This window comes from Ochlerotatus camptorhynchus, unplaced genomic scaffold (genome assembly GCF_037179485.1).
Source record: "Ochlerotatus camptorhynchus isolate MF236.1 unplaced genomic scaffold, CSIRO-AGI_Acam_v1.1 ptg000040l, whole genome shotgun sequence".
Taxonomy (NCBI): Eukaryota; Metazoa; Arthropoda; class Insecta; order Diptera; family Culicidae; genus Ochlerotatus; species Ochlerotatus camptorhynchus.
This window is the reverse complement of record NW_027040531.1, coordinates 2,307,809-2,335,791: the sequence shown is the minus strand read 5'-3', so window position 1 is coordinate 2,335,791 and position 27,983 is coordinate 2,307,809. Positions and strand designations below refer to the sequence as shown.

General features: G+C 40.8%; 1 protein-coding gene across 5 annotated transcripts; it reads right to left on the bottom strand.

The window, feature by feature from the left end:
* Positions 1-57: 57 nt before the first annotated feature.
* LOC135712881 (probable phosphorylase b kinase regulatory subunit beta) lies at positions 58-26,941 on the bottom strand. Of its 5 annotated transcripts, XM_065236001.1 has the most exons (11): positions 26,800-26,941; positions 26,612-26,730; positions 26,283-26,418; positions 25,317-26,218; positions 25,050-25,261; positions 24,650-24,664; positions 24,077-24,094; positions 23,404-23,619; positions 2,270-2,374; positions 2,083-2,208; positions 58-2,024 (listed from the first exon to the last, which is right to left on the bottom strand). In XM_065236001.1, exons 1-11 carry the CDS (start codon positions 26,823-26,825, stop codon positions 441-443), a joined length of 3,459 nt encoding a protein of 1,152 aa, XP_065092073.1. In that variant the 5' UTR covers positions 26,826-26,941; the 3' UTR covers positions 58-440. The 5 variants fall into 5 exon arrangements, with proteins under 5 accessions (XP_065092073.1, XP_065092042.1, XP_065092057.1 ...); XM_065235970.1 differs by lacking the exon at positions 23,404-23,619 and having other exon boundaries at positions 59-2,024; XM_065235985.1 differs by lacking the exons at positions 23,404-23,619; positions 24,077-24,094 and having other exon boundaries at positions 59-2,024.
* Positions 26,942-27,983: the final 1,042 nt, after the last annotated feature.

Here is a 27,983-nt window from a genome sequence, read left to right as displayed (position 1 = left end):
TTCGGAAGAAGAAAAATGCTCATAAGCCTATGTTAAATACTTGATGCCTGTTTATTACTTATTTCCAAAACTATATAAAAAACATCTTTTTGCAATAAGCTCGCGACCTAGCAAAGATAAACTCTATTTTAAAATCCTATGCTACCCATAAATGCATAACAGTCCCATTTAAATAGGGAATCAAGCAAACATGTGACTGTTACGGTTTTATGGGCAGTATTATATCTCTAATGTAATGTTGATTCATGGCCAAAAGTATAAAAAAAAATTCTTTGGAATCTAATCGAACTGTTGCAGCTAAGCCCTGAAATCGTATAGCTAACGGTTAGGAAACAGTAATATTTAGCTCAGCTTTAAAACTATGTCCGGCTATTCTTAAGAGGAGTGCCATTGAGCACCATTTTTTTTCCCAATCTGCTATTTATTAAACCGTCCCGCAATTACTGCACTCGACAGTGATCTTCGACATCCTCGGCAAAGTCTTCCGTGGCTAGAGCGCACCTCTGCAGCACGCTATTCACCGCTGCCCGAGCCAAATAACCGGTGGTCTGATTCTGCGACAGCGAGAACAGCGGAGAGATATTCGTCGTCAGTGGTAAGTCATTGTCCTTGCAGTACATGGTGAATGAATCCTCCAGCAGGAGATCCAAATCCAGGATCTGATTGAACCGCAGCTCCGGATTTCGTCGCAGGATCGTGGCTACAATGACCAACAGCTCGACGACAATCTGGCGCCTTTCCGGTTGGCTGATTTTATTCAGCATTTCTTCAACCTGCAGAGCGAATGAGAACTCGCTACGGCTCTTGTTGGTCAGAGTGGTCCCAGCCGGAAGATTGTGATCCTGAACGGTAATGCCGAGGGGCGTTCTTTCCAGGACGTCCCACACGTGGTTGTACAGGGAGGGTGGAACACGGAAGAGACACCCCTCCAGCTGACGGCGCTGCAGAGCACTGAAACTGTCGTCACAAGCCCATTGGCTAACAGTCAGAACCCTCAGCAGCAGCTTCCGGATTGCGAACGGTGATAAATTTTCAATGTCTGCATCTTCATCTCCCGTCATGGTAAGGTACAACTTCATAGCCTCCAGCACCCAACCGACGCGAATCTTGAGAATTCCTTTGAAAATATCAGGATTGGTAGCGATTAGACGACCGCAGTAAAGCACCACTTCTTGCTGCAACACAGCATGAATCACATCGTATGGCTGCACCGTAGAGTACATGACGTTAAGGATCTCCGAAGGGGTCATCGGTTTATCAAACACCGTTTCTCGTTGTCCAATAACGCCCACCGTAATTTGCTTTCCATTTACCAATACGGTTGTGATGAAGGGGGAAATAGAATCGACGATGTGTCGCAATAGAGAGCTACAATATCGGACAGCCCGCCAGTAGCGCAGAGTACCGGCCCGATAATATAAATCAGTTAAACGGGCATGAACCGTATCCCCGCCAATCTCATAGTTAGCACCTTCACGATGTAGAATTATACCCAACAGTTGACATTGCAAGAAGATCGACTCCGTGTTCCTCAATGCTTCGATCACGTCCGGCGTCGGTTTGTTCTGATAATCTTGGGCGATGATCTTTTTCTCCCGATAGGATTGTGCCCTCGGGACATCGGTCAGGCTTTGGTACCCGATGTAGTCATGGTGAATCTGTGCAAATGCACTCTCGGTAGAATCGGGCAGATCTGATTGGGACATGAAATCCAAATGTTCAATACAGGAACTCGAGATGAGATTCTGGAGACGACCGAGGCGAACCTTCATTCCGTCGCAATAACCCTTCTTCAGCATGGCCAGCAGGTCAATCATTTCCTTGAATTGAGGATCGCGCATGTGTTCCTCGCGAATCAGCAAGCAGACCGTGGGTCGTCCCGACAGGCGCCAATACTTCCCGACAAATTGAAGTTCCGTTTTGATGTCATCGATCAGCAGTGCCATGTCCCGATACAGGTAGAAATCGGACACTTCAAAGATCAGTGGATAGCAGAGCACTGTCATACCGCAAATGCGGTAAACCTGCAGCGACAAGAACGCTTTGAACCTAGACAAGCTTCTTAGGAACAACATACAGTACCTTACTGGTTCCCAGAGAACCAACGGGACGCGGAGGTCGCCCGGTAAGACCAATTTTATCGTTTACTCCCAGCTGTTGGTACACGTTGATCAGCTGAGTGGAGGACCAGATTTGGACGGGTTCGACCTAGAATTACGACTCATGTCCTCATGATGGGTTTGGTACATTTGATTCGACGCAAGCTTACCTCATGAGGTGTTTGGGTTTGAATGCCATAGGTGGCCATCATCGCTTGCAGACGCATCGATTCGGTGATCAGCACTATTTGCACCACCAGGTCGGTAGCCGTGCCCTACGTGCCGTTACGGATGGAGAGAAAGTTGCATGGCATTACAAAGAATTCCGGATGTATATGTGAATCTACAAAAATGCTTCATAGATAAGGATTTAGGACGGTCCTCTGATTGGGAGAACTTGATTTTATTAACATTCACAAGTACAAATTAAACGAGCAAAACATCCAACATTCCGTGTACGAGTACCTGACAATTAACTGTTAGTGAAATAACATTCAACATTTCGTGAGGCACTTGCCAATTGCAAGAGTTTGTGTGTGTATAGCATTATTTTATTTAACAATTTGGTGTTATCGTTAGTAATATAGGTACAAATTTTGTATTATTAGTGCCAATTTGATTGCTTATTCAACGATTAATACTTTACCGTAATTGAAAGATGACTACACTAATAGGTTAATCAATTTGTAGTGATAATCTAACGATTTCAGTAACAGACAGTGTACGAGGAACTAATTAATATGATTCTAAAAATCACCCAGTTGACGAGATGTAGGGGAAATGGTTCCTAATGTTGGTCCATCGGTCAAAATCTCCTGTTCTTCAATTTTTCTTAGACCAATGCGTCATATGGACAATGCTTTTGGTTACTAGTGAAAAATTGGCAAATCTGTTTGTCTTCGAAATTTAGGTTTGAGCCCAATATTAGGGACACTAAGGCCGACATCAGGGACATTAACCCTACTATCCCTATAAACGGCCGAATAGCGACCGAGAATACTAATACTACTACACTCTGAAAAATATTCACGAAAAATTTACGGAAAAACATAGGTGGAACGTATATATAGAAGCAGTCAATATTATGGAATTTTTAGGAATGTTTGTGAGTCTTTTATTTCTGAAAAATATTAACGACTGTTGGCAGATTTAAAATACCGATGCCACCTTCTGAAATTATAAAAAAATATTAAAAAGCACAGTTACCTTCATAAAATCATAAATAAACTAATGCAATAGAATTAAATTACCCTCCAATATTTGTAGCAATTTGCAGGAAAATTTTAAATCTTTGCGGAGTTCTTCCATTACGCTCGGTGACGCCATATTGATTTTGGTTTTACATGCCTGAAAATCAAGTAAATCTAAATCTGTTTACGTAAATCGATTTCACCAACATTTTTAGTGAACATGACGTGTAATGCAGGTCAAAATTACTATCGTCACGCAATATTTGCGATTTTCTAAATACAGATCAGTTACGTGATATTTCACGTAAATCGGACTTGAAGATTTTTTAGAGTGTTATATACTGATTATTATTTAAAAAAAAACGAGACACGCAACATCAATTGTTTATTGAAACATTGATTTTGTTAATATAATTAAAAAACTACATGATCAATCAATAGACTTCAAATGTCTGTATAGTAACATCTGAGACAAGTAGACTGTTTCCCCCTCATTCCTGGTTAGTAATATTTTAATAAAATAAATGGAGAATTCGAGATTGAGCCTTTAATCTATTAGCGGCCAAAATCTACACGTGCCGTTCATGTGTTTCACATTTGAATTGGCGCAATGTGGCAAACACATTAATTTCAAATGTATAACTTATGAAATTAGTCATACCTTACCCATGCTTCATTCACTTACAGCACACATGAATTTCATTTGATTTAAATGTCAACGTCATGTGCTTGATTTCTAATCATGAAATGTTTTGCATATAAATATGTTGTACCAGACATGCTTAATTTAAGCGTGATGCACATGAATTTCATGAAAGACCTTGTAGCAATCTTATAGTATAACTATTGGTTTTAGATTTGATTTGTTGCTGTGAAAAAGATAACGGAATTTAATTTAAGCAAATCGTAGTCTTGCATACTGCATTACATTAGTACCGTACAAACAGAATAATGTTATCCGATACCTTTGAAACTTAATACATTACTACGGTCCCCTCAAAAGATAATTATTGAACGGGTTTCAGTATGTAAAAATGATAAACACGATATATTTCATTTTAGATGTATTGATTTATATTTTCATATTGTGTGTACAGTAGATAGCTTAACCTATCAAATCAAATATAGCTGTCTTCGTGAATAAAGTTGTACTTTTTCCTGTATACGTAGTAGTAGCATAGAGGTAACTCTATGTTGGTAGTAGAATCGGATGTCCAAAAGAATTCATTTTCGTTCTAGAATTAAAATCATATAAATTTAGGTGCTCTGAGAGTGACATACGAGCGTCAATTTTGACATAAATTTGAGCCATAGCAGACTTGAAATATAGCTCAATCAAACTTACTTTTCGTCGAGCAACAAACTTTTCAGTCTCGGAGCACTAAACATTACATGACATGTTTGTTTACGTCTCTACTTTTATGTCAAAGACGGATTCCGTCACGTGTAAAATTAGTTATTTCTAAGTGTGTATAGTGATCCCTTTATATAAACATATAATTTCCTACAAAGAATACTCACATACTCACGGTTAATAATTTCGAGGATTTTGTTAGGAAAACCTAACTCCACTAACATGTTTTCTGTTGCCTTCCATGTTTGTTTTGACACTTTAAGTACTCTTCTCATCCTTATAGTGAGATCCATTGCAATTCATGTGTCATACACGTTAAATACACTAGTAGGAAACAGTAGCGCATAATTATATGGGGATCTCTTTGATTTCGATAAGTTAACACATGAAATCAATGTGTGGTAGTATTGATTTCATAAGCAACAAAAACATATTATTTGTGTGTGTAAATCTCTGGACTCCGTGTGAAAAGCACATGATTCTATGGTGACAAGTAATGAACGGTCTTCATATTCCAAAACACATGAATGGAACGTGTCATTTTTTTTTGAGTGTGAAGCATAGGAAGATGGCAATATTTTCACCATTACTGATTATTTTTTCCACCACAAGTGCTTGAAATCATCATCCACACGGAATATTTTGTTTTCTGTATCGGGTCAGTTAAGGGGTAAATCAGTTCTGATCGGTACATAATTGAAAAATAATACCACTCCCGATGGAAATTTGCAAGTTGTGCCATAAAATGTACATTATTTTGAGTTTTGAAAATCATCATTATGATGTAAATAAATGGATTGGATGACATTTCCTCTCAAAATCGGCTACCGCACTCTATATAGATGGTGCATGAAAAGAGCCTATTTGAATCAAAAAACTTTGCTCGAATATCAGCTTCAGGTTTGAATTTACAGGGTGGTAGGGGGTAGGGCAACTCTCTTCCCGCTAACTTGAAAAATGAGTACTTTCATGTACTGTATGTGTATTCATGTAATGAGTAAAATTTCACCCATTTGGAAGAAAAATAGCATAAATCTGACGCTGCGATACATCTTCTTCTTCTTATTCGCATTTCAAGCTTATTGCTTAGTACATATTAGCTTATTGCGTGCTCTCAACTTAGTGTTCTAAATACACTTCCTCAGTTATTAATTGAGAGCTTTCCAATGCCAATGCCAATAACAATGCATGAATTTATATATTGTGTGGCATGTATAATGATACTCTATGCCCAGGGAAGTCGAGAAAATTTCCAACCCGAAAGATTCCCTCGACCGATCCGGGAATCGCACCCGCCGCCTCAGGCTTGGTAATACCAACCGGTGGAAACTAAAGATTTTAAATTGGTTCACTACTTGATTAGTCTTTTGGTCCCAAGCAAATCGATTAACGTACCACCATTTTAGTCAAAATTCTAGTACTACACTATGTTTGTTTTGATTCGCTATGAAAGTTTGACATGCATGGGTGCATCGATTTGCTTGGGATCGAATAAGAGCTGAGCCAAAAAGTTAAGCACGTTTCTTTCGGACCTTTTAGTCTTAGATTTATCGCTATGCTTTCACCGCGCATTTCCTCGATAATTTTCAAGTTAAAATTCGGAAATTTGAAAACATTTTTTTTTTCGAAAAAACGACAAAGTGCATGTAAACAGTACCACTGAACTGTCAAAAAGGTTCAGCCGATTAACACTGAGTTCATTTGTTCAGTTACACTGCACTGCAGTACCGTGTCTCGTGGACAGCCTTATTACAATTTTTCAGTGTTCCGCATGGCAACACTACTACTGGATTGTACCACATGGCAACACTAAACGTACTAGAATGTTTTGGTTCTATCTCTTTCACTCTACTCAAAACTGAAATGCATAAAAAATGACAAATTTATACACTATTTACACACTGTCAAAGATCAATGCACACAAAATCAACTTTGTTCAAATCAAAACAAAAATACTAGCCCATCTGTTGGATGATGGCTTTTAAGCTTTTAAGAAAATTCTATTACAGCGAACCACATTATTTTAATTGATTTCTTCGCCAGTTAGTCGTCTGTCACTTCGTTTGTGATTTCATCGATCTACTGAATAACTATGCAACATCGGCATACCAACTGGCAATGTACCGCTTTGGGTTCCTGCTTGACACACACACTACTAAAAAGTCACGTAAATTTCGGTTCCCTGAAACCAACACATGTAAGCGGGCCTTTTGACATAAGAATCCGTTGAAAGAAACGTGAAAATCAATTCAATCAATCGTTCTCTTCGTTGACTAGCTGATGTTTCGGTTTGAGAACACCTAATTTTACATTGTTGTGACTGGACCGAGGTTTCCAGCCTCGGCCACGACTACACGAATTAACACTCCGAATACGATGCCTCCGACAAACGTGTAACGGCAAGTTTGCAATGGCAGCCATTTCTTAGTGAATTTCAAAAATTGTGTTACCTTTATAATTCCTAGGGTTTGTAGATGATTTTGATTGTAAAAAGATTGAAAATAGAGTCGTCTACTTTTTTAAAAAGCGAAAAGAGTTGTTACACGTTTTCTTGAAAGGTGTGTTTGTAGGGTTTTGCAAGTGGCGCAAGATCTGTAATTTAGATTAATGGGCACAAATGTTCACAATTAGCCATAATACAGTCATGTTTCCTATATATGGATCCTGGAGACAACGGAACGGTCCTCGAAAAATCCGGAACATCCGTAAAAGTGGTCAATCCATGAGCCTGATCCTAGAGCTCTGTGGTTTTTTTGAAAACATTAGAAACTGTGATATAAAAAAAAATATTGGGGTCATGTCATAAACATGTACTTGGATGGCCATGGGACCGTCCTCCGGAAGATCCGGAACATCCGTAAAAGTGGTCATCGGACCGTCTAGCGGAAGATCCGGAACATCCGTAAAAGTAGTAAATCCACGATCCTGATCCTAGAGCTCCACGTTTTTTATAAACATTAGGAACTGTGATGATAGAAGGAATTTTTGGTTGTGACATAAACATGAACCTGGATGTCCATAGGACCGTCCTCCGGAAGATCCGGAACATCCGTAAAAGTGGTCAATCATTGAAACTGATCCTACAGCTCCGCGTTTTTTAACATTTGGATCTGTGCTATAAGAATGAATTTGGGTCATGGACGGTCCGTCCAGCGGAGCTGTATTCTGGCTAATTGTGAACATTTGTACCCATTAATATAAATTACAGATCTTGCGCCACTTGCAAAACCCTACAAACACACCTTTCAAAAAAAAACGTGTAACAACTCTTTTCGCTTTTTAAAAAAGTAGACGATTCTATTTTCAATCTTTTTACAATCATCTACAACCCTAGGAATTATGAAGGTAACACAATTTTTGAAATTCATTAAGAAATGGCTAAGTTATGCCATTGCAAACTTGCCGTTACACGTTTTTCGGAGGCTTCGTAGCCGGCGTTAAGTTTTTTTACCCACCGTATTCGGAGCGTTAACGATGCAGCTTCCACGGCTTCCAATCCTGCTGCTATTGTTGTTCTATCTACTACATTCTTCCCTTCTCCTACTCTTCTTAATTGAGAAAGAGGGGGATTATATCTACACATTCGGGGGACTTTTATCTACCCTGTCGAGGGAATTTCATCCATCAGGTCATGGTAATTCTAACTATTTCGTTGCCCCGTAACGTGAGTAAATCACCTTTTCTTGGTACGTTACGGGATGTAAGATCTACCATCGATTCCTAGTCCTGATTACTTCAAACTAAGGGAACATAATTTTTCAGTAATCAAAGGAACACATATTAGTCCTTGTTACTTTTTATGCCTTGTTGATAGTGACATGACTCTGCTTTGTCCACCGACGATGATCTTGAAACCAGTGACAAGGCCTATACCAATAGCAGCGTTTGACAGTAGGCAGCATGTCCCGGGCTCAAATCGTTTATTTTGCTGTGCTGGGCCCGCTGTCACGGTATAACATGTGCCTACGCGCCTGCCACTGGGCTGATGTGATTCCTAATCTTCTATTCGTTGTTCCCTAGTTAGGACTAGGGTTCTGATGCATGGTCATTATCGGTGTCATTCCTTAATTTTGTTGCTAGGGAATACATTTTTGACTGACAAAGGGGCACGCCTTTGGAGGGTGTTTCAACACTCCATTCGGAATGAATTTCAGTGAACATTTTTGCACTGATGTGTATCTTATAGTGATTTTCAAAATACAAGTTCCACATTTTTCAACTCTGATGGTAATATTGAATTCGAGTGTGACGATTTGCTGCACCAACAGCTCAATTCCGTAATTAGTTCTCTGCTCAAACTAAAGCTAACAGCTGAACTAAAGTCCATTCGATACGCTCACAGGACTTTTTGTGTTACCGTTTTGGTAGACACCGCCATTTTGTCCGTTGCAGGCTTGCCAAAAGCTCCATCAAGAGTCATCAATAAGCTGAGCTCCAGCATATTTTGATGATGAAATATTTTGCTCTCACGGAGCTATACTTGATGCTCAAGCTGGGCTCTTGCCAACCCGCATCTTTGTGAGGGATGCGGAGCTCGTTCTCGGGTGTACATCGACTCTGCCTGCCGAGCAGAAATTTTAACTTCGTGATGCGCTCGCGCAAAGCAGTAAACTTGGTGCTTCGTGATGTATTCGTAGAGAGCATGGCTCTTGATGGCTTCTCCCAGAGCGCATGAATGAGTGATTTTGTATTGTATTCGAGAAAGAAGTGCACAACCAAGAAATGAAAAAAAAAAAACATTATGGAACGTATGCATACATTCCGTCACGCAAAAGTGGGAAATGGATTCATAGGGTAACTGTCTATATTCTATTCTATATATTCGTGTTGAAAATAAATGTATTGGTTTTTGTTTGGTTTGACAGCTATGCGAACAAAATAAACATATTTTGAAATTATTTTAGTATTTGAGTGCAAGGTCAAGCAAAATAAAACGGATTGCAAAGAAATGAAAATAAAAAAGATCTTCGGGCAGGGCATCTAAATCCCTGCTTATTTTCGGCGAGGGGCTGTCAACCTGGGGGGGGGGGAAGTGCTGTCAAATCAGCCTACTGATCATCTTGTATGAAACTGGTTCCAAACGTAAACAAACGCTGTAGGTTTCTTATGGCTTGTTTACGTTTGGAACCAGTTATGCGAGGTAGGCGACGATTGTTCGTATTTGACAGCCACCTCCCCCCCTTGCTGTCAACTTGAGTATTTTCGATTCATCTACCCGACTTGAAAATGTGTATTTTGCATTTTTTCGTATTTATGTATGCGGGGACCCGTCGGGGTGAAGTTGATACAGTGGGGTTCCGCCGGTTGTGTCATTTTCGGGCCGTTTTCTGTTAAGTTGAGCATAGCTGGGGCAACTTTTTCCGAATGCGTTTCTGCGACATCTTGCAACCAACTGAAGGTTATGAATAAACCGATTCAGACTCCACCTGATTTAAACAACGCTAGACCAACAATTGAAATAGGCGGAACAACAAAATGTAAACAATGCCTTTAAACATAAATTTTTCGAAAATCAAAGCACATCCAAACAATCTAACGCCATCATCTGATAGAGTAAACTTCCTTTATCAAATGGAAATTTTAGTTTACATGGTAGTGTTTTGATTCTCAAGAAGTTTGTGTTTAAAACCATTTCTTACGTTTGGTTGTTCTGCCTATTTCAATTGTTGGTCCAGAAAGATTTCCGAGCTACCGTGTGTGCAGCGAGGGTAGCGAATTGAATGAATAACATGTTAAAAGGCAACAGGAGAATACGAAGACAGCACCAAGGGATAATCCATAAACGGAGTAATTAGTGCTTCTACTAGTTTTTCCCTCGTACATTCTAGGTCAGAAATATAATTTCCTTTATGCACTCATAAAGCACTTAGCGGAAAAAATTATCAAAGATTTTTGTGACTGAGTTTGAGTAATCCAAAAAGTGGTCCGCGAGTTAAAAAAAAACATCAATCTCTCAAAACGTTACGTTCTCTGGGAATGATCCTATAGTATTAGTATAGTATTGTTGTGTATCATAATATTGAATGGAAAAACCGTGCATAAATCAAAGGCCGTGCGTGCTCTCTCCGAATGCATAACGAAGCTCTATATTTACAGTTTCACCGAGTTCATCCCGAAGTTCAAAATGTTGTTTGGTGAGCAGAGCCGATGTAAATCACGCCTCACTCAAGAACGAACCCCGTATCACTCATCGTGATGCGTGTTTGTGGAAGTCCAGCTTGAGCATCAATCTGAGCTCGAGCTCTTTTGCGCTCTTTGGATTTGACACCTTGGGATGAACTAGCTCACGATGAATGAGCATCTCTACGGCATAATCTGAGTTCGAGGAGTTTAGGCAAGCCTGGTCCGTTGACAAAATCAACCGACGCGCGTGGTCCGGCTTAGCAGTCCCTAGGGGTCGCAAGGTCTAAATTTAAAGGAACTAGCCTTCCTCAAGCCAGACCAAAAGTAATCGGCTGGAAGAAATTTGTCTCGGGAATCCTCCCTAACTACCAACGAGACGTACCCCTCTCGGCAGAGTCACTCCGACCTTGCTTGGGCTCTATCGATTTAAGCCTATGAGGGAAGACGCCTGGGAGGAACTATAGTGGTTTCACGCGCCAACGAAACCGCTTCTTCACATCGCCACTCAGCCAACTTTGACCACAATCGCCACACCGAATCTGGCAGAACGCGTAACGCAGAGAGTTCACCGTACAGCAGCGAGCGCTCGCCCAACGTCGTCGAAGCCGTTCATCTTCAGCATCAGTCATCATCATTCGCAGTACCGGTACGTTTTTTTCTGGAATAAACCACCCACTATGCATCCACACCTACAATAGTAGTAGCTTCAATAAACAAACCCTCCCAAACAATAGTTTTCCTTAATAAAAGCTTTCCATCTTGAACCACACTTGCATTGTTTCCATAACTCTCTTCGATTGCCGACCTTGAGACCCAGCTCGAGAGGTATCTTTCTCTTGAGAACTTACCCGGAACAGACAGTAGAGTTACAGTACCACGAAACGGTGATCTACACACGTTACGGGGCGGAGCTCGCCTTAGAAAGCCTAGAAATACCGTTTCCAAAATATTTAAAACCCTGACTGGGAAATGGAGCCGAGGATCGTTAACCCTTTGACTTTACCTCCGAAATTAAAACTATGTTGGTTTCGGAAATCCTTCAAAACACTAGTACTAAATAAAATCCGAAATTTGTCTCACAGGATTGCCTGGGGTCTGTATTGAACCCAAGATACAGACAAAAGGTTAAATTAATTATTAAGAGGTTGGGTTTAAATATTACATGGTAACCAGTGAATTCCGATTAGCAATTTCCCGGCTTTTTCCCGGAATTACAATAAAATTAAGCATAAATCCGAAAGACGAAAGGATCCCTATGTTGAATGGGTCATAACTAAGACAGCAGCTTTTTTCCTGGGTCAAATTTGGTTCTGCGTTCGAATTCTTCAAAAATTGTCTCTGTTTGAAATGCCTTGAAAATTCACTCAAAACTCTTTACAAGATTTTACTAGAATAGTCCCAAGCATTTCCTTCAAGGATCTTTCTAAACAAAAATGTTTGTCGAAGACACCAAATGTTTAAAACCCAAGATAAAAGCATTATTGGATCATTGTTTTATCTGTCAGCAAATCAGTGTTCACGAAAACTCACTATGACGACTAGCGAACTATTCCACGCGATGTATCACGAACTTTTCCAACGCTGCTGCACATTCCTCTAAAGTTAAGTCACCCCCGATCTCATAGTCAGTCATCGAGTCAACTGGGCGCAATATCAACACTGCGTCGACACAACTATTGACTACGATGTCCAACCGGGGACGTCCGAAGATGTTGACCGGTGTCTACAAAACATCGAGGAGGCGATTTTCCGGGCCAGGGAACAACACGTGCTAGTATCCAGACAGGTGAGTAACACTCTGAACCTTGACAGCCCTACCAAAGATCTCATTAGACTCCGTAACACCATTCGTAGACCAATTGTAATCGATTAACAAAGATCATTCAGGCCAGGATGGTGGATCTCAGAAATAACGATTTTGCTAGTAAGATCCGCTCTGGAAACTTACAAAAATTCTTAAAAACAAGCCTAGGCCCATTCCACCACTGACCCTACTTGAATCGTCCCGGCGACCCAGTGGTTCATCTGATAACTCCTGAAGAGAAGGCTGCCGCGATAGGTCAACACTTCGTCAGCTCCCATAATCTCGGACAAAACATCGTCAGCCCTCATGAATCTGAGGTTGCTGAAAATGCAACCAATCTTCTTCAGATTCCTAATCCGAGATTATGGCTGACGAACTGTTGGCTCATATCAAATCATCTTAAAACATGAAGGCCCCAGGTTTCGACAACCTCCTGAATCTGGAACTCAAACACTTGAGTTCCAGATTCTACAACCATCTGGCACTGATTTTTAATCAGAGCCTCAGACTTGGCTACTTCCCCTCGTGTTGGAAGTCAGCTAAAGTCATACCCATCCGGAGACCTGGGGAGGATCCGTCCTCTCCTTCAAGTTATCGACCAATCAGCCTTCTCTCAGAGTTATCAAAACTGTTCGAAAGAGCAGTCTACCACCGGCTCCTAACATCTGCCGAACAAAACAACATCTTACTCGAGGAACAGTTTGGTTTTCGGAAAGGTCGTTCGACCGTCCACCAGCTGACTCGAGTAACAAACATTCTCAGACGGAACAAGTCTGTTTCGAAAACGTCTGCCTTGGCGTTGTTGGACGTTGAAAAAGCGTTCGACAATGTCTGGCATGATTGCCTGGTGTTCAAATTGCAGCAGTACGGTCTTCCAATCTTCCTAGGGAAGATAATAAACAACTATCTATTGGACAGGACGTTCCGAGTCTCTCTGAATGACATCACATCGGATGCTTTCAACATCGGTGCCGGGGTTCCACAAGGAAGCATCCTTGGCCCCATCCTATTCAACCTGTTCACCTCCGATATGCCGGCTTTCTCTGATGGTGGATCGTTGTCTCTGTTCGCAGATGACACATCCATCGTCTACAAGGGTAGGGTCATCGGAGCTCTGACTGCCAAACTTCAGAGAGGCCTAGACGTCCTGTCTGAATACTTCAACAGCTGGAAGATTCATATCAACGCGGCAAAGACCCAGGTCATTATCTTTCCACACTCTAAATCTCCCAGACTTGTTCCGTCGGAGAATAACAAGATCTGCCTGAACGGCACAGTGGTGGAATGGTCCAAAGAGGTCGTGTACCTCGGGCTAACACTAGACAGCAAGCTTCTTTTCAGGGAGCACGTTGACAAAACGAAAACCAAGTGCAACATCTAGATAAGATCGTTGTATCCACTTATCAACAGGAAGTCAACCCTGTCCCTGAAAAATGAGCTTGCTGTCTACAAACAAATCATCCTTCCTGTAATCGAGTACGGTATGCCAATCTGGGAGAGTTCCGCAAAATGCCATCACCTTAAACTCTAAAGGATCCAAAACAAGATCCTTAGGGTGGTCCTTAACAGTCCCCCGAGGACTAGAAATTCTGAGATCCACCTCATGGCTGGAATTCAGACATTAAAAGAACGGAGAGTATTCATCCTGGAAAGGTTCAGAGACACCTGTCTGAGATCAAATCATCAGATCATACGTGATCTAGCACGTAAGGTTACAAATCCCAAAGGGGTATTCTGTAAACTAGTTGAAAAACGCAAATATTAAATTAGAATATCAAATTAAACAAAGATGAAGAGCCAGATAGGCTAATCAATTAATATGATAAATCAATGTACTACCATAATCAACAGAAATAAACATAATTTTAGAACTATCTGATAGTCAGCGTTCAATCAACCGGTGGAAACTAACGATTTTAAATTGGCTCACTACTTGACTAGCCTATAGGTCCCAAGCAAATCGATTAACGTACCCAATTTCAGTTGAAATTCTAGTACTACATAATGTTTGTTTTGATTCGCTATGAAAGTTTGACAGATAAAATTAGCTTGGGACCGAAGAGAGTACCAGAGCTGAGCCAAAAAGTTGAGCACGTTTCTTCGGGACCTTCTAGTCTTAGAGTTACCTTTATGGTTCAATTAACTTGACATTGGCTGGAGCAAATCCGACATCGACCAGATTTCTGGACGTTCATTTCGTAGTTCAACTGACGCTGAATTAATCATATTAGCGAGCAGATTTGAGACGATTTTAAGAAAAAGAAGCCATTAATTCCAGATTTTTCTAAACCCTATTTCTCAAAGTTTTAGAAGAATTAAAAATCAAAATCTCGATTACTTTTTCGAAGGGACGTATCAGCTTTTGTAAACAATGCATTTGACCGTCGGTTTGGCGTAACTGGCAGCTCACCCATGCATACTAGCATCACTATCAGGTAGGAGAACATTATGATGGTAGTGTTAGCATGCGTGGGCGAGCTATCAGTTACGCCAAATTGAAGATCAAATGCATTGTTTACAAAAGCTGATACGTCCCTTCGAAAAAGTAATCGAGAAATATTGTTTCACGGCACAGTTCGAGTGATAGGAAATATCAATTTAAACTGCTCGAATGATGTGATCCATTGAATCATCTAGACCGGACTTAACAGTCGTTGCACATGACGGCAGACGGTACTGTTGTACTTCGCACACGATTGGTAGTTGCATGAAGCCTTCGCTTATCTTTCTACTGCATACTTTCTTGCACCTCAGCAATCACTCGTTTTTCAAATTGACTTTTCTTTCTACGGTGGGTTCCTTTTCAGCTGCCCTTGCTACCATGTGCCGCTCTTTGTTCAGCCGGATTCTCATCCGTCAAGCGCTGGTACTTCTCAGCAAATCAGGCATTACGGTCTAAATTGATTAATGGGCGTTTTAGTAGAATAAGTGTGTACCATATTACGTTTGTTTTACCTTTTAATTCTACTACTATTGTATCAATTTCACTTTCACTAATTCTCTATTCCCTTTTACTAATTCACTATTCACTTTCACTATTTACTTTCACTATCACTGAAAAAAAAACTATAACAGATACGTATTTTGTTTACTACTTGCAAACTTCTTCAGTGTCTGTCTAGTCATATGTCGTTTTTGTTTTTGCGGTGTAGCTACACCGGTGCTACACTGCCGTACACCGAAACATTTTAGGGTGTAGATATAGGATGCACCTTTGTTTACAAACAAATGATGTTGAGCTGTCAAAGACTCGCGCTTATTCCTGCTTACACTACACCAGTGCTACACCGCAAAAACGAAAACGACAATAGTTTATGACTAGAAGAAGTTTCCAAGTACACTGCCTATAATCCCATATCAGTCCCATATGGAAAAAGTAGGCATTGAGAAAATGGCAGCCGAAGCTACCAAGTGTAATTCCCATATAAATATTTGATAAATAATGGTAAATGAATTGATAAGTTTTTCAAGAGAAAATCTGTGGAATGAATTTTGCATGTTTTGTTATATCAGCGAAATTTTTTTTTTTTTTTCCTTTGGTTTTTTTTTCCGTCGATCTGTTTTCCGTGCTGAGCACCAATGCTACCGACGTGCCAGGAAGGCAGCTCCCACACCTGGACCCTACCTATCGACCCATCAACTCATGAACCGGGGACCAACGGCTTTACTTCCCATCCGAAGGAAGGCGTGATCAGAGATGTTATGCCTCAGAACATCCCGGCGGCGCCGACTGGTATTGAACCCAGGCCTGCTGGGGTGAGAGGTAATCACGCTTACCACTACACCACCGGCGCCGTTCAGCGAAAAATTTGGCAATTCAAAAAGCAGACCATTAACTTGAACTATGGTCGATTAAATTTTTGGATGGGACTGATATGCGATAACTTTGCTTGATGGGATAAACTGAATTGATGTAGTTTTCACATTTTGCATGATGAAGTTTTACCGCGCAGTAGATGCCAATTGATAGTGGATAACGATGTTATCTCAAAATTGACGAAGATTCATATGGGACTGATATGCGATTATAATGTAGTAAACGAAATACGTATCTGCTATTTTTTAAGTGATAGCGAAAGTAAATAGTGAAAACGAATAGTGAATTAGTGAAAGTGCAAGTGATACAATAGTAGTAGAATTAAAACGAAAAACACACTTAGAATTTATTACCGACTTCGGTAATTTTTTACCAAACTTTCAACAGCTGAACGTTCGGTATAACTTTTACCCTCATTTCATAAGCTGTTTCACTTAATATTAATTTCAAAACACTGTCGGATTTGCTTGAATAATTGAGTCTTGCCATTGTGGTGAAGTTTTCCTTTTCCTTAAGGCTTCAATTAAATCTAATGAATTAAAATGCCCCCTGAACATTGGCATAACCTTGAGGATTGCTTATCTGCAACCAGGTCCCAGAGCTTGCCTGTATCTTTACATTTTGAAAGATGCACACTAGTGATGCCAGTTGTAGTGGACCAAAAGTTTGTTGGAATTTAACTGCAAACCAAAATTAAATAATTGTGTGGTTTAGAATTATGATTTTAACAATGAATTGTTTTTTTTTTTCTAAACAGTCGAATGGCTCAAAAAAAAATAATCATTTGGTTCAACACTTATGGAATGCGACATCACAGAGGTACTACCTTTGAATTTGGCTTGATCGAGTGGCGAATTTCTTTTCTTTAGATCAAGATGATGAACTTTTGAAGAAGACAACGATCATAAATCACTGGGAAGAAAAAATTGGTCGCCGTATTACATCTGGAAAACTAGTGTGAAACAGGATATCAAGAGATCGGGCCATTCCTTGAATTTCTGAAAAGAGCTGGCAAATAACATAAAGGGTGATACGGTCAAAATTTGGTCAATATCAACTTGACGTATTTCTTTCAATTTTGCATTTAAAAAACCTGAACACCCCTCATTTTGAAGGTGTGTGTGTGTAGAATGTTGCTCCTATTTAGATTTTGGAATTCACTCTTCAGTTGTCAAAATGCCGTCCAAGCAAGAAGAGCAGCATATCAAAATTTTGCTCGCGCATCGCGAAAATCCGAGCTACTCGCACGCAAAGTTGGCAAAATCGCTAAAAGTTGCCAAATCAACCGTTACAAATGTAATTAAAGTGTTTGGGGAACGTTTGTCGACAGCCAGGAAGTCTGGATCGGGGAGAAATCGAAAACCGGAAGCCGCTGAGACGACAAAGAGAGTTGCCGGTAGTTTCAAGCGAAACCCTAACCTCTCTCTCCGAGATGCCGCAAATAAGCTGGGTGTATCGTCTACAACCGTGCATCGAGCCAAAAAACGAGCCGGACTATCGACTTACAAGAAGGTAGTGACTCCAAATCGCGATGATAAACAAAATACGACGGCCAAAGCGCGATCCCGGAGGCTGTACACGACGATGCTGACGAAGTTTGACTGCGTGGTAATGGACGACGAAACCTACGTCAAAGCCGACTACACTGTAAGAAAATACCTGCCATATATCGAATGATTCGTCATACGGTGTTGTTAACAAATGCCAATTTCTTGTTTTCGAATGAAACCAGCAACAAGTGAAAAGGATGCCTAGCATAAAGTGAACATCATTTTTAAAGTAGATGATAACGGACATTAAACTTGTATGAATTAAATATTGTTTCCGGAATGTACCAAACCAAACGAACATAATCTCAAATCTGAGAGATAAGTGTATCATCGAAGGCCCATAACGAAAATCATTCATTTTCCTAATGAACTGTTGGTGTATGAAAAATATGATTGAAAATGCAAAAAGTCAACAGCTAAGCATCCGACAGACATGTTGAAAAGCACGTCACTTTAATTTTTCAAATTGAATTTTGAGTTTCTGTAAGCTGTTATCTTCAACGATGGGTAAGTTTTAGATTAGTTTATACTTCGGTTTATATTAAATTGATTAATATGGTTTCAATTTAAGATAATTACACCACAGTGCAGTGCAGATGATTGTTCGCCACATAATTGTGCACAGAAAGAAGTTTTTTGAACCGCTTTCGTATGGACGCCAAACACTGGAGGCCGAGGAACGTTCCTAGCAGGAGATGCAGGAACGGTAGCTACGAAAGCTGCTCTTCAATGATGCCGCTCGGACGCGGGAAGGTGTCATGGACAGTTTCCTAGAGACACTGCAGACGGGATCCGTGTTCGATAACCCGGATCAACGATAACGACGGGTATCACGACCTGCGGGAGCGGAGCGGAGGGCGCAACTGAATCGAAGCCGATCGCACACAGGAATCACATTCAATGCTTACTCGAGTTGGAAGATGCTCTCGGAGCTGTTGGGATCTTCATATCTTACTTATAATTATATAAAAATAAAGCATTGTAATACTTTTCTATTTTCAACAGACAATATTGCTACAACTAGCACTCAATATAAATAAGAATAGCATTTATTTAACTTATTATATCCGTTTGATTTACGTCCACATATGCTTTCAAAAATTGAACTAAAACCATCCTAGATTAGGATGATAAGCATCCAAGTTGTTGTGGTTTTAACAGATGATGAACTGAATGACAATCATCTCAAAATCATCTGATAATAGTAATAGGGCTTGGGTGAAGCAATAATCATTCGATCAAAGGATGATGTTTTGGTTCAGTGTACAAGCAGCTTCCGGGACAGGAGTTTTATACGGCAAAAGGAAGGGGAAAGGTAGCAGATGTTTTCAAGCACATGAAACTGTCAAAGTTCGCAAAGAAATATCTGGTTTGGCAAGCCATCTGTACCTGTGGCTTGAAAAGCAGCATTTTCATAGCTTCCGGGACTGTCAACCAAGAAATTTACGTGAAAGAGTGTTTGAATAAACGTCTGCTGCCTTTCCTGAAGAAACACGGTTGTTCCGTACTGTTTTGGCCGGATTTGGCATCTTGCCATTACGGTAAAAAGGCCATGGAGTGGTACGCCGCCAACAACGTGCAGGTGGTTCCCAAGGACAAGAACCCTCCCAACACGCCAGAGCTCCGCCCAATTGAGAAATACTGGGCTATTGTCAAGCGGAACCTAAAGAAGACCAAAAAAAACTGCTAAGGGCGAGCAGCAGTTCAAGGCAAACTGGCTTTCTGCGGTGAAGAAGGTGGACAAGGTGGCTGTACAAAATCTGATGGCAGGGGTCAAGCGTAAGGCCCGGCAATTTGGATTTGGAAAAGCGGAAGCCTAACTGAATATTTTTCCTGAATTTTATACTAATTGAACTTGAAAAAGAAACTTAATTTGATTTTTTAAATAAACGATTTCACCGATTTACACGCGTTTTCCCTTGACCAAATTTTGACCGTATCACCCTTTAAAACAATTTTAAAACGCCACCTACAACGCCACTACGTGAGTGATGGAACAGTATCAGACGATAGCAGCAGCGGTGACCTTTACCCAACGAAATTCGAGGGATTCCCTGATGAGGAATGAGGAACGCCAGGCTGGGATTTTCTTCAGACTCATCGTCAGACCTATAGAGGGCGGCGTCATCAAGAGCGCCAACAACAACATCACGGTAAAGTCAGGCATCATAAACAATCAGGTAATTTCTTACTAATTTTACCTATACTTTACTTGTACTCGAATTAACGACCTTAAGTTACAGCTATCTATGAATCGACACAAACCCCTCCCCCATCCTCCCTTGTCTCTTCCCTTATGGCAGCTAATACATTAATGTTGAGATGGGGTCTTGCCAATGCGTTACCCTACCGGTGATGTTACTATGGCTCACCCTGTTTCACATTCTTGGATTACACAGAACTTATTTAACCTGCTGGTAAAGATGCTGTGATGTCACCCCCTGTCTACTGGTATAGCATGTACGGTGCATTAAAGTATCGGAGATCTGGCCCTTGACCAGGGATGGAAAATCATTTACATTCATTTCGTGCATTCATTTACATTCATAAACAGAATTCCGTAAAATAGTGTCTCAAGCTTTTGTAGGCTTTGATATTAGCTACATCTTTTGTAAACAGCTCAAATCAGTATCTCTTATGCATGATGAATCAGAGCGATAAGGACCCACCATTGTTTTTCAGTGAATGTAAATTACATTCACTGAAAAACAATAACATGTTCTGCCAGCTCTAGTTCGTCATGCATAAGTTGTTAACAAAAGTTGTAGGGGGGAGAGGTAGCTCATCGATTCTTCCGGTTCGCCTCCTAGCATCGTGCTATACCAGGTACCAGGCAATAACCAGGGTAGTTGATCCATAGCTCGATGACGTCATTTCGTTGGCGTCTGCAATGGGAAATTCTCATAGCAGGCGTTGACGATGGGACGTTGTCGAGTTGTTGAATAGCAACTATCGTGGTAACTCACCGATTACCTGTCGATCTGCCAAATTTGGAAAGACGTCTGCATTGAATTATCTCAAATAATAATATTCCGCCCACTATATCACAAGAAATTGCGAGTAGCTGAGTGGAATGGAGATAAGTTAAGCATTGGGTACAGGACCAAGTCTCCCCTGGGTGGTGCCAAAAGATGAGCGCAATAGAATCATCAAGTTGCCATAAGGCACGGAATGAGACTATTGCATGGCTGCGTAGTCAAAGTCTTCCATTCGTTAGTCATTTCAGGTGGATTAGAACAGGTTTAGGTGGGCGTTGGCCAGATTTGGATTTTTCAGATGTAATCCTGGATAGGACCCTGTCATTGAACGTCGCGTGAAAGTGGAACTTAATGAAGGCCTAAGTATTTTTTCGTAGTTTTTATTTTTCGGATTTGAAAGATCGTCGGTTATAGTGGCCTGCTTACTGAGCAGAGAAACGCGGTCCCAGGTCCTTACATATCAAAGAGATTTATGGTAAAATCGCTTGTGTATCGTGTATTTTGCGAAACTCGTTGTTGTCGTTGGTTCCGGGTTTGAATGGATACACAAATTTAAGCAACGGTATTATGTGATATGAGGGGCTCGGTGGCCTTAAAGCAACCGTTTTTGCTTACTGAGCAGAACATCATGAGTCTAATCTCAGGCCCATCCACATTCAAGATTCGTCAATCGTTTTATTTGTTAATATGACTACATGGTAATAACAGCAACTCGGTGATTAAAAAGGTGCTCGTCTGCCTAGTGGCAAACGTTTTTGCTTACTGAGCAGAAGACCGTGGGTTTAGTCCCAAGCTCCTTCGCGTTATATGATCGTTAGGACATCAATTCAGCTTATCGTTTACCAAAACGAACCCTGCTGCAAACGCAACCCTCTTATCCAACATCCCAGTGATTCATCGTGGAAGTGCAGAGGTGTTCTCGGCTTCCATCAAAGCGAGTGTCATGTCAACACAATCCTTCCCATTCCTTTCTTGACCTGTGTTCGGGCGCGGCCGGCGCTGGTATTGCCTAATTTAAGATCACCAGTTTTTACACATTGAGGATGATTGCTAGTCCCAAGCATCGTCTATTGGTTCTATGTGTAATTACAGCTGATCTGGCAGTAACAGAGTAGCAACCGTGGGCGGTCAATCAAGCTCAAGCTCATAAGTTGTTAACAAAAGTTGTAGTTAATATTAAAAGCTACAAAAGTTTCATACACCATTTTACGGTATTCTGTCGTTGAAAAAAGTTAGAGGCAAATGAATTTAAATGTATGCACGAAATGAATGTAAATGATTTTCCATCCCTGCCCTTGACCTCCTTCTATACTACACAATCACAATTAAATCTAATGAATTAAAATGCCTAAATTTTACCGAACAGTTCAGCTATTGAAAGTTTTGTAAAAATTACCGAAGTCGGTAATAATTTCTAAGTGTGTAAGGTATAAGCATTACGGTTTTTTGAAGTCCTCGTTCGCTTTGATTTCCCTTATCCGCTCATTCAGCTTCGACGGTACTCTGTAGTAGCAGCTTCTGCTGACAAGCGATGAATGTTAAACGCATCGATATCCGGTTTCTTGAATTCGTAAAGGTCGACAGCTCGAATTTTGCAGCCAACAAGGTAATGCACAGAGTCCATGTTAGGTCCCCTGACAGTCCTTACATCAATGATATTCGAGTTATGCCAGCGGTACACTGATGTCACGTGGTCGATCTGGAAGCAACTTTCGCCGATTGGGTGCCTCCAGATATCAATAACATCGATCTGTGTGCTGAAAATAGCTGGAAATGTCTTAACATGGCCGTGACGATGCAAAGAGAAAGTCGATGAAGAGAATTTGTCAAGGTTACTTAGGACCTAATACATTGTTTAGCTTGATATGCTTTCAGCCTATTATCGTTGGTTACGTTATATTGGCTCTTTGTACCAGTGATTGGGAGAAAGAAATCTTCTCTTCTGACCTGTGTCAATCTTGTATCGTGTTTTGGCATTCTTCGTCATTTTTTTCATCAGAAATTTCATAAAACGCGTCCTTCTAGGCGTCGGATTTCCCTGTTGTCGATGAATTTTCCGCAAATCCTCATAACACGCAACACGCTTCATCCACTTCACAATCACAACGAACCCCATAGTCCAAGTTCTGCTCTATCGCCACCCGCTGTAATAAATATAATATTTGAAAAAAGTGTTGGCGATTGCGCAACCGTACTTCCTGATTAGCACATTCATATTCGAAATATGTATTAGTCTTCAAAGCATGATCGATTTCCGATCTTCCTAGTTAGGGCGGCGTAAACAAATTACTTCCATTCGTTATTTCACTGTACCAGAGCAATAACGTGATACTCTCTCATATCACCGAATCATGCGTTGGGTAATTGAGCGAAAGAATCTTCATAGAACGATTTGAAAAATCACTCCAGACCTAAAACAACGAGATCGACACCACACTGAACACCAAAACGAATAAAATAAAAAAAAGGAAAATCTAAACCCATTTACGCGCTTCTTATCCACCGCTTCCGATGCCTCCGAGTGCCCGGGATCGGAGTCCCTACTGCCGCTGAAGTCAACCACATTGGCTTCGACGCTATCATTGCAGATGCCTTCATTCCTACTAGCACAGCCATTGCCATTGCCATTGCCAGTGCTCGTACCGTTTCGCTTTAATATTACGGTACCATCCGGCGACAATGGACGGTGCATTATTGCTAGGGCCTTGAATAACAAACAAACAAAACCAAAAACCAGACGGACAGACACGGGAGATACAAGCAAGCATCAGCAGTAGAAGAGTGGAGATTTCCATAGGAGTATAATATGTTGATATGTTACCAGATTTATGTTTATCGTATTGCCATATGTACAAGTTTCGAGCGCGCATTAAGATTTGGAGAAGAAAAAAAAGGGAAAATTTATGTTGAGATTATTTCAAATTGCATGAATTGTTGGGCGACTCAACTGAATCTGGAAGCTTTGTTACGGAACAAAAGGCTGTCAGGAAAAGTGCTAGCATATAACATAATATCGAGTGCACGGCTTGGGACGCAATGTACAAAGGAAAGTTACGCAAGGAATAACTTAAAGAAAGCAGAACAATTGCAAGAAACTTAAAAGAAAAAAAATATTTGCAACTAAGGGCGAAATCGTGTGGCAGGTATCAAAACATACTTACACTTCCTATTTTTGTACGCTACGATTGGGGCGCGTAAAAGTAGCGCATTAAGCGGGTTGAGTAAAGAAGAAAGAAGAAAATTTAGCCATTTTTTCGTCGGTAATAACATTGATGAGAGGAAGAGAAGATTGAAGGTATTTACAACATTTTGGAATAGTTTGAGAACTTATGCAACTAAAGTGGAGTGCCTGTCTTTCAAGCCCAAGGGAAATTTTGTCGTCTTCCAAAAATCAAATTCGGTAGTCAAATAATTTTCCGAAAAGTCCTAGAATCTACAAACTAACTTTCATTCCTATTAAAAACAAATCATGACTACCATTGAAGAAAATATGTTAATGCACGCAACAGCCAAAACTTAAAAAATAGAATAACAGTCAAATTAGAACAGAAATTTGGTTTCGTAAACAAGACCGAAAGTTATTCAACTAAGCTAAAACAGAATGATGATGAAAAAAGAAAAAAAAAGTACATTCCCCAACGAATAGAAACCCCGATCTACAGAGCCTTTTGATTCTATTCTACAAGAGAAGAAGACACATGTGAAGATCGCTGGAAGCGATTCGCTCTACTTACAATTCCTGGCTTAGCCTGTATGTTTTAGAGGAGGTCGTGTAATTACAAATGGATTGTGAGATAGAGGTATGCGTATTTTCGGAGGGGCAAAACCGTATTTTGTGTATGATTGGTTTAGGTTTGATTGGTTTGTTCGAGAGGGGCAGCAAGCGCGCATGTTCGAGTGGAATGTGGAAAAGAGAATAAAGAAAATAACATCGTTAATACTGCTGTCACAGCCCTTATTCCATGTGTGCAATGTTTGTGTGTGACATAATTTATGGCATATGATCGTGTGCACCCTGGAAGCCCTGGCCTGTGTGTCGGTGTGGTTTCTGATTAATCCTTCAGGATAATGGAAGTATTCTTACAAAATATACAACCTCAGATGGGCAAGAGTGCCGGAGTAAACGATGCTTACCTGGAAAGCGGAGTAACGACCGCCCTTGCGGGGACGATTGTAGGACGGCAGATAGCGACGAATCGGGTCCAATTCGTTGATGTGCAGCAGCCCGGCGGTCAGCAGCTGGGCGATGATGAACACCGATTGACCCCAGAGGAACAGCGACTGCGACGAGGCTCGAGTATACATACCGTCACCATCCGGTGCGTAGCACATCGATACCACTGGGTCTGAAAGCAAAACACATCGGTACTTCACATAATTGGTTCCACATCACCAACTCACCCCCATTAACATCCGAATGCATGCACTTCCTCAACTCCATCTGATACTCCTCGATCTGTTCCAAATTGTTCTTGAACACTCCGTCGATGATCATATAGGTGTAAAAAATTGGCCACTCGCACTCAAAGTTTTCGAAATCCTTAATCTCCCCCTTGTGATAGTATCGTCTCGTTTTGTCCTCCAACCGGGACAGGTAACCATCCCGGCTGAATCGTTTGAAGCCCTTCTTGCCTCTCAATCGCTTGATGACGTTGTTCTTTGTCAGATCTACCAATCGATCCTCGTGCGAGGCGAATGCCGGAAACGAAAGCGTCGGAATCAACGAAGCATCCACTCCCTTCGAACTCGATTCCCGAGGTAACATGGTTTCAAAAATACTCCGATTACGGTTGTGCGCATCGATATCCACGTAAACGACACTCCACGAGGCACCCTTCTCGCCAAAAAGATTGCACCCATTGATGGCTTCCAGTGCCGACTTGGCCATTCCAATCGAGGAAGCATGGATTTCCGGCGTTCCATCATTGTACTTGGAACCACGCTCCCACATGCCGTAGTCCGGCGTACGGTAGGCACGCTCCACGTAGTATACCAAATTCTGCACAAATGCCACCTCGTCCTGTGTGTAGATGATCTGTAGCCCCGAAGATATCATTTGTACTAGGAATATGAGGTAGATTGAGACAACATCGATCTGCAAATGATTGTACTTTTCGTCCGAATAGATTTCCTCTCCCATGTCCAGGTGAAACTTGCAATGCAGCGCATTGACGGCACACTGTCGGGATTTGAACTTCTCCACCCTGTGAGCCTGTTTGATCCAACACTCCAGAATACCCCGCATGCACTTAACGGCCGACTGACCCAACTCGTACGATTTACCGCGGTCATCGTCTATGCGTCTACAAGAAAAATCCATATCAAATTCTCCACCCAAAATCCAAGCCGCTAAATTTCAACTCATACCTATACGCCTGATAGAGACTCCAGATGGCAGCCGCACAGTAAACACTGTCCCGAACGCTGCCGACCTCCCGGTCGGTGCTCAAAACCGGAAACAACCCGGTAATCGGACTCTGAAACTGCAACAGTTGGCGCTTGACTGAATGCGAAAGAAAAAAAAAACAAACAAACATAAACAAAAACCAGACCACCACGGCAAGAAGATAAAACAACGCGACCAAAACAACGAAAACAACACTCTCTTGCCCGTTAACATTCAGCCAAGGACGAATCAATCAGCGTACCGAAGGGAAAGTGAATTTCATTAAAAAACGAACCCCTCTTCAACCTACCAATTCCGTAGTATATATCCAGCTGTTTGACCGTGTCCTCGTAGTTGGAGATCTTCAGAAACTGGTCCAAATTCATGTCGTCCAGGCTGGGCTGCCGAGCGACGGGTGTTGCCGGATTGCTGTTATAGGGACAGATCAAAAGTTAGCTAAAAATGCCGAAATCTGGCCAACCAACACGAAATACTTACGCAAACGGACGCTCCATGCTGTTCATGGCTGAGAGTTACCTAGCGGCGTTCTTTTCAGTCCGGTTTCGTGCACTTTAAACGTAGAAAATCCGAATTATTTGACCGAGATCAAAGGATCTGCGGCAGAGATGATGAAAATTTTTGCACTGAATGACACGGTTGACGTTTCAATGTCATTGAGAGTGAAATGGAACGGGCGGACTCTGACGGAAAACTAGTCCAACTAGCAGTGTAAACAAGAGGGCCTGCCGAAAAACGATGGCGCTGATTTTGGTTTGTGTAAAGGGTTTGTGTACAAAACACATGAGTTCAGATCCCTGTGGCTGGAGAGTTAATTCTTCGGACACACTATTAAATAATTGATATTCGTTTCGTGTAAATACATTAAGGGTTAACTGAAATTTTCATTTAACCCTAAATGTATACAAATTGAAAATCAATTATTTTATTCATGTGTTTCACTTATAAATTTTTGCCAAAACATCAGCCTTATACATTCCATAAGACAAACCACATAGGTCCTGTAGTCTGCATAAACCGAATGTCGAGCCGAATGTGTTACCGAATGTTACATTAAATTTAACACATGATCTTCATTAATACGCCTTGCAAATACTTGTAAGTTGACTTAAGGGAAAGTTCACCGATCCGAAAAATAATAATTACGTTTCTATTTTTCTAAAAATATTGGAAAAAGATATATAAAATCTAAAAAAATCATATATTTTGTTATTTTCTTAAAAAAAAATCACATCTAAAAACATTTTTTGTAAGTCATCATGACAAAACGTTGGACTCAAAAAACCACGAAACACCGACCTTTTGATTTTGCAAAAGTTCATGTTTTTTTTAAGATGTTAGGTTCACGGATACGAATTTTGGTCATTTAAATTAAAATATAAATGTGTATACTCTAAACAAATAAATGACTCAAAGTAAATTGAAAATATGTTTAAAACTAAAATATTTATGTCACAATTAAATTCAAACGCATGTTTATTTTAGCAATATAGAATTGGGAAAAACAACTTTTAGCGTGTCCTTTTTTCCTTCTCTTTTACATTCGGAAAAAATCAACTGAAAACGACCCAAAAGCAGCGGAACCGAAGTAAAACAAAACGATAAAACTGGCGGGACAATATCAACGTCACTCCGTCGTTTCTGATGCCTCTCCCCATATCAAC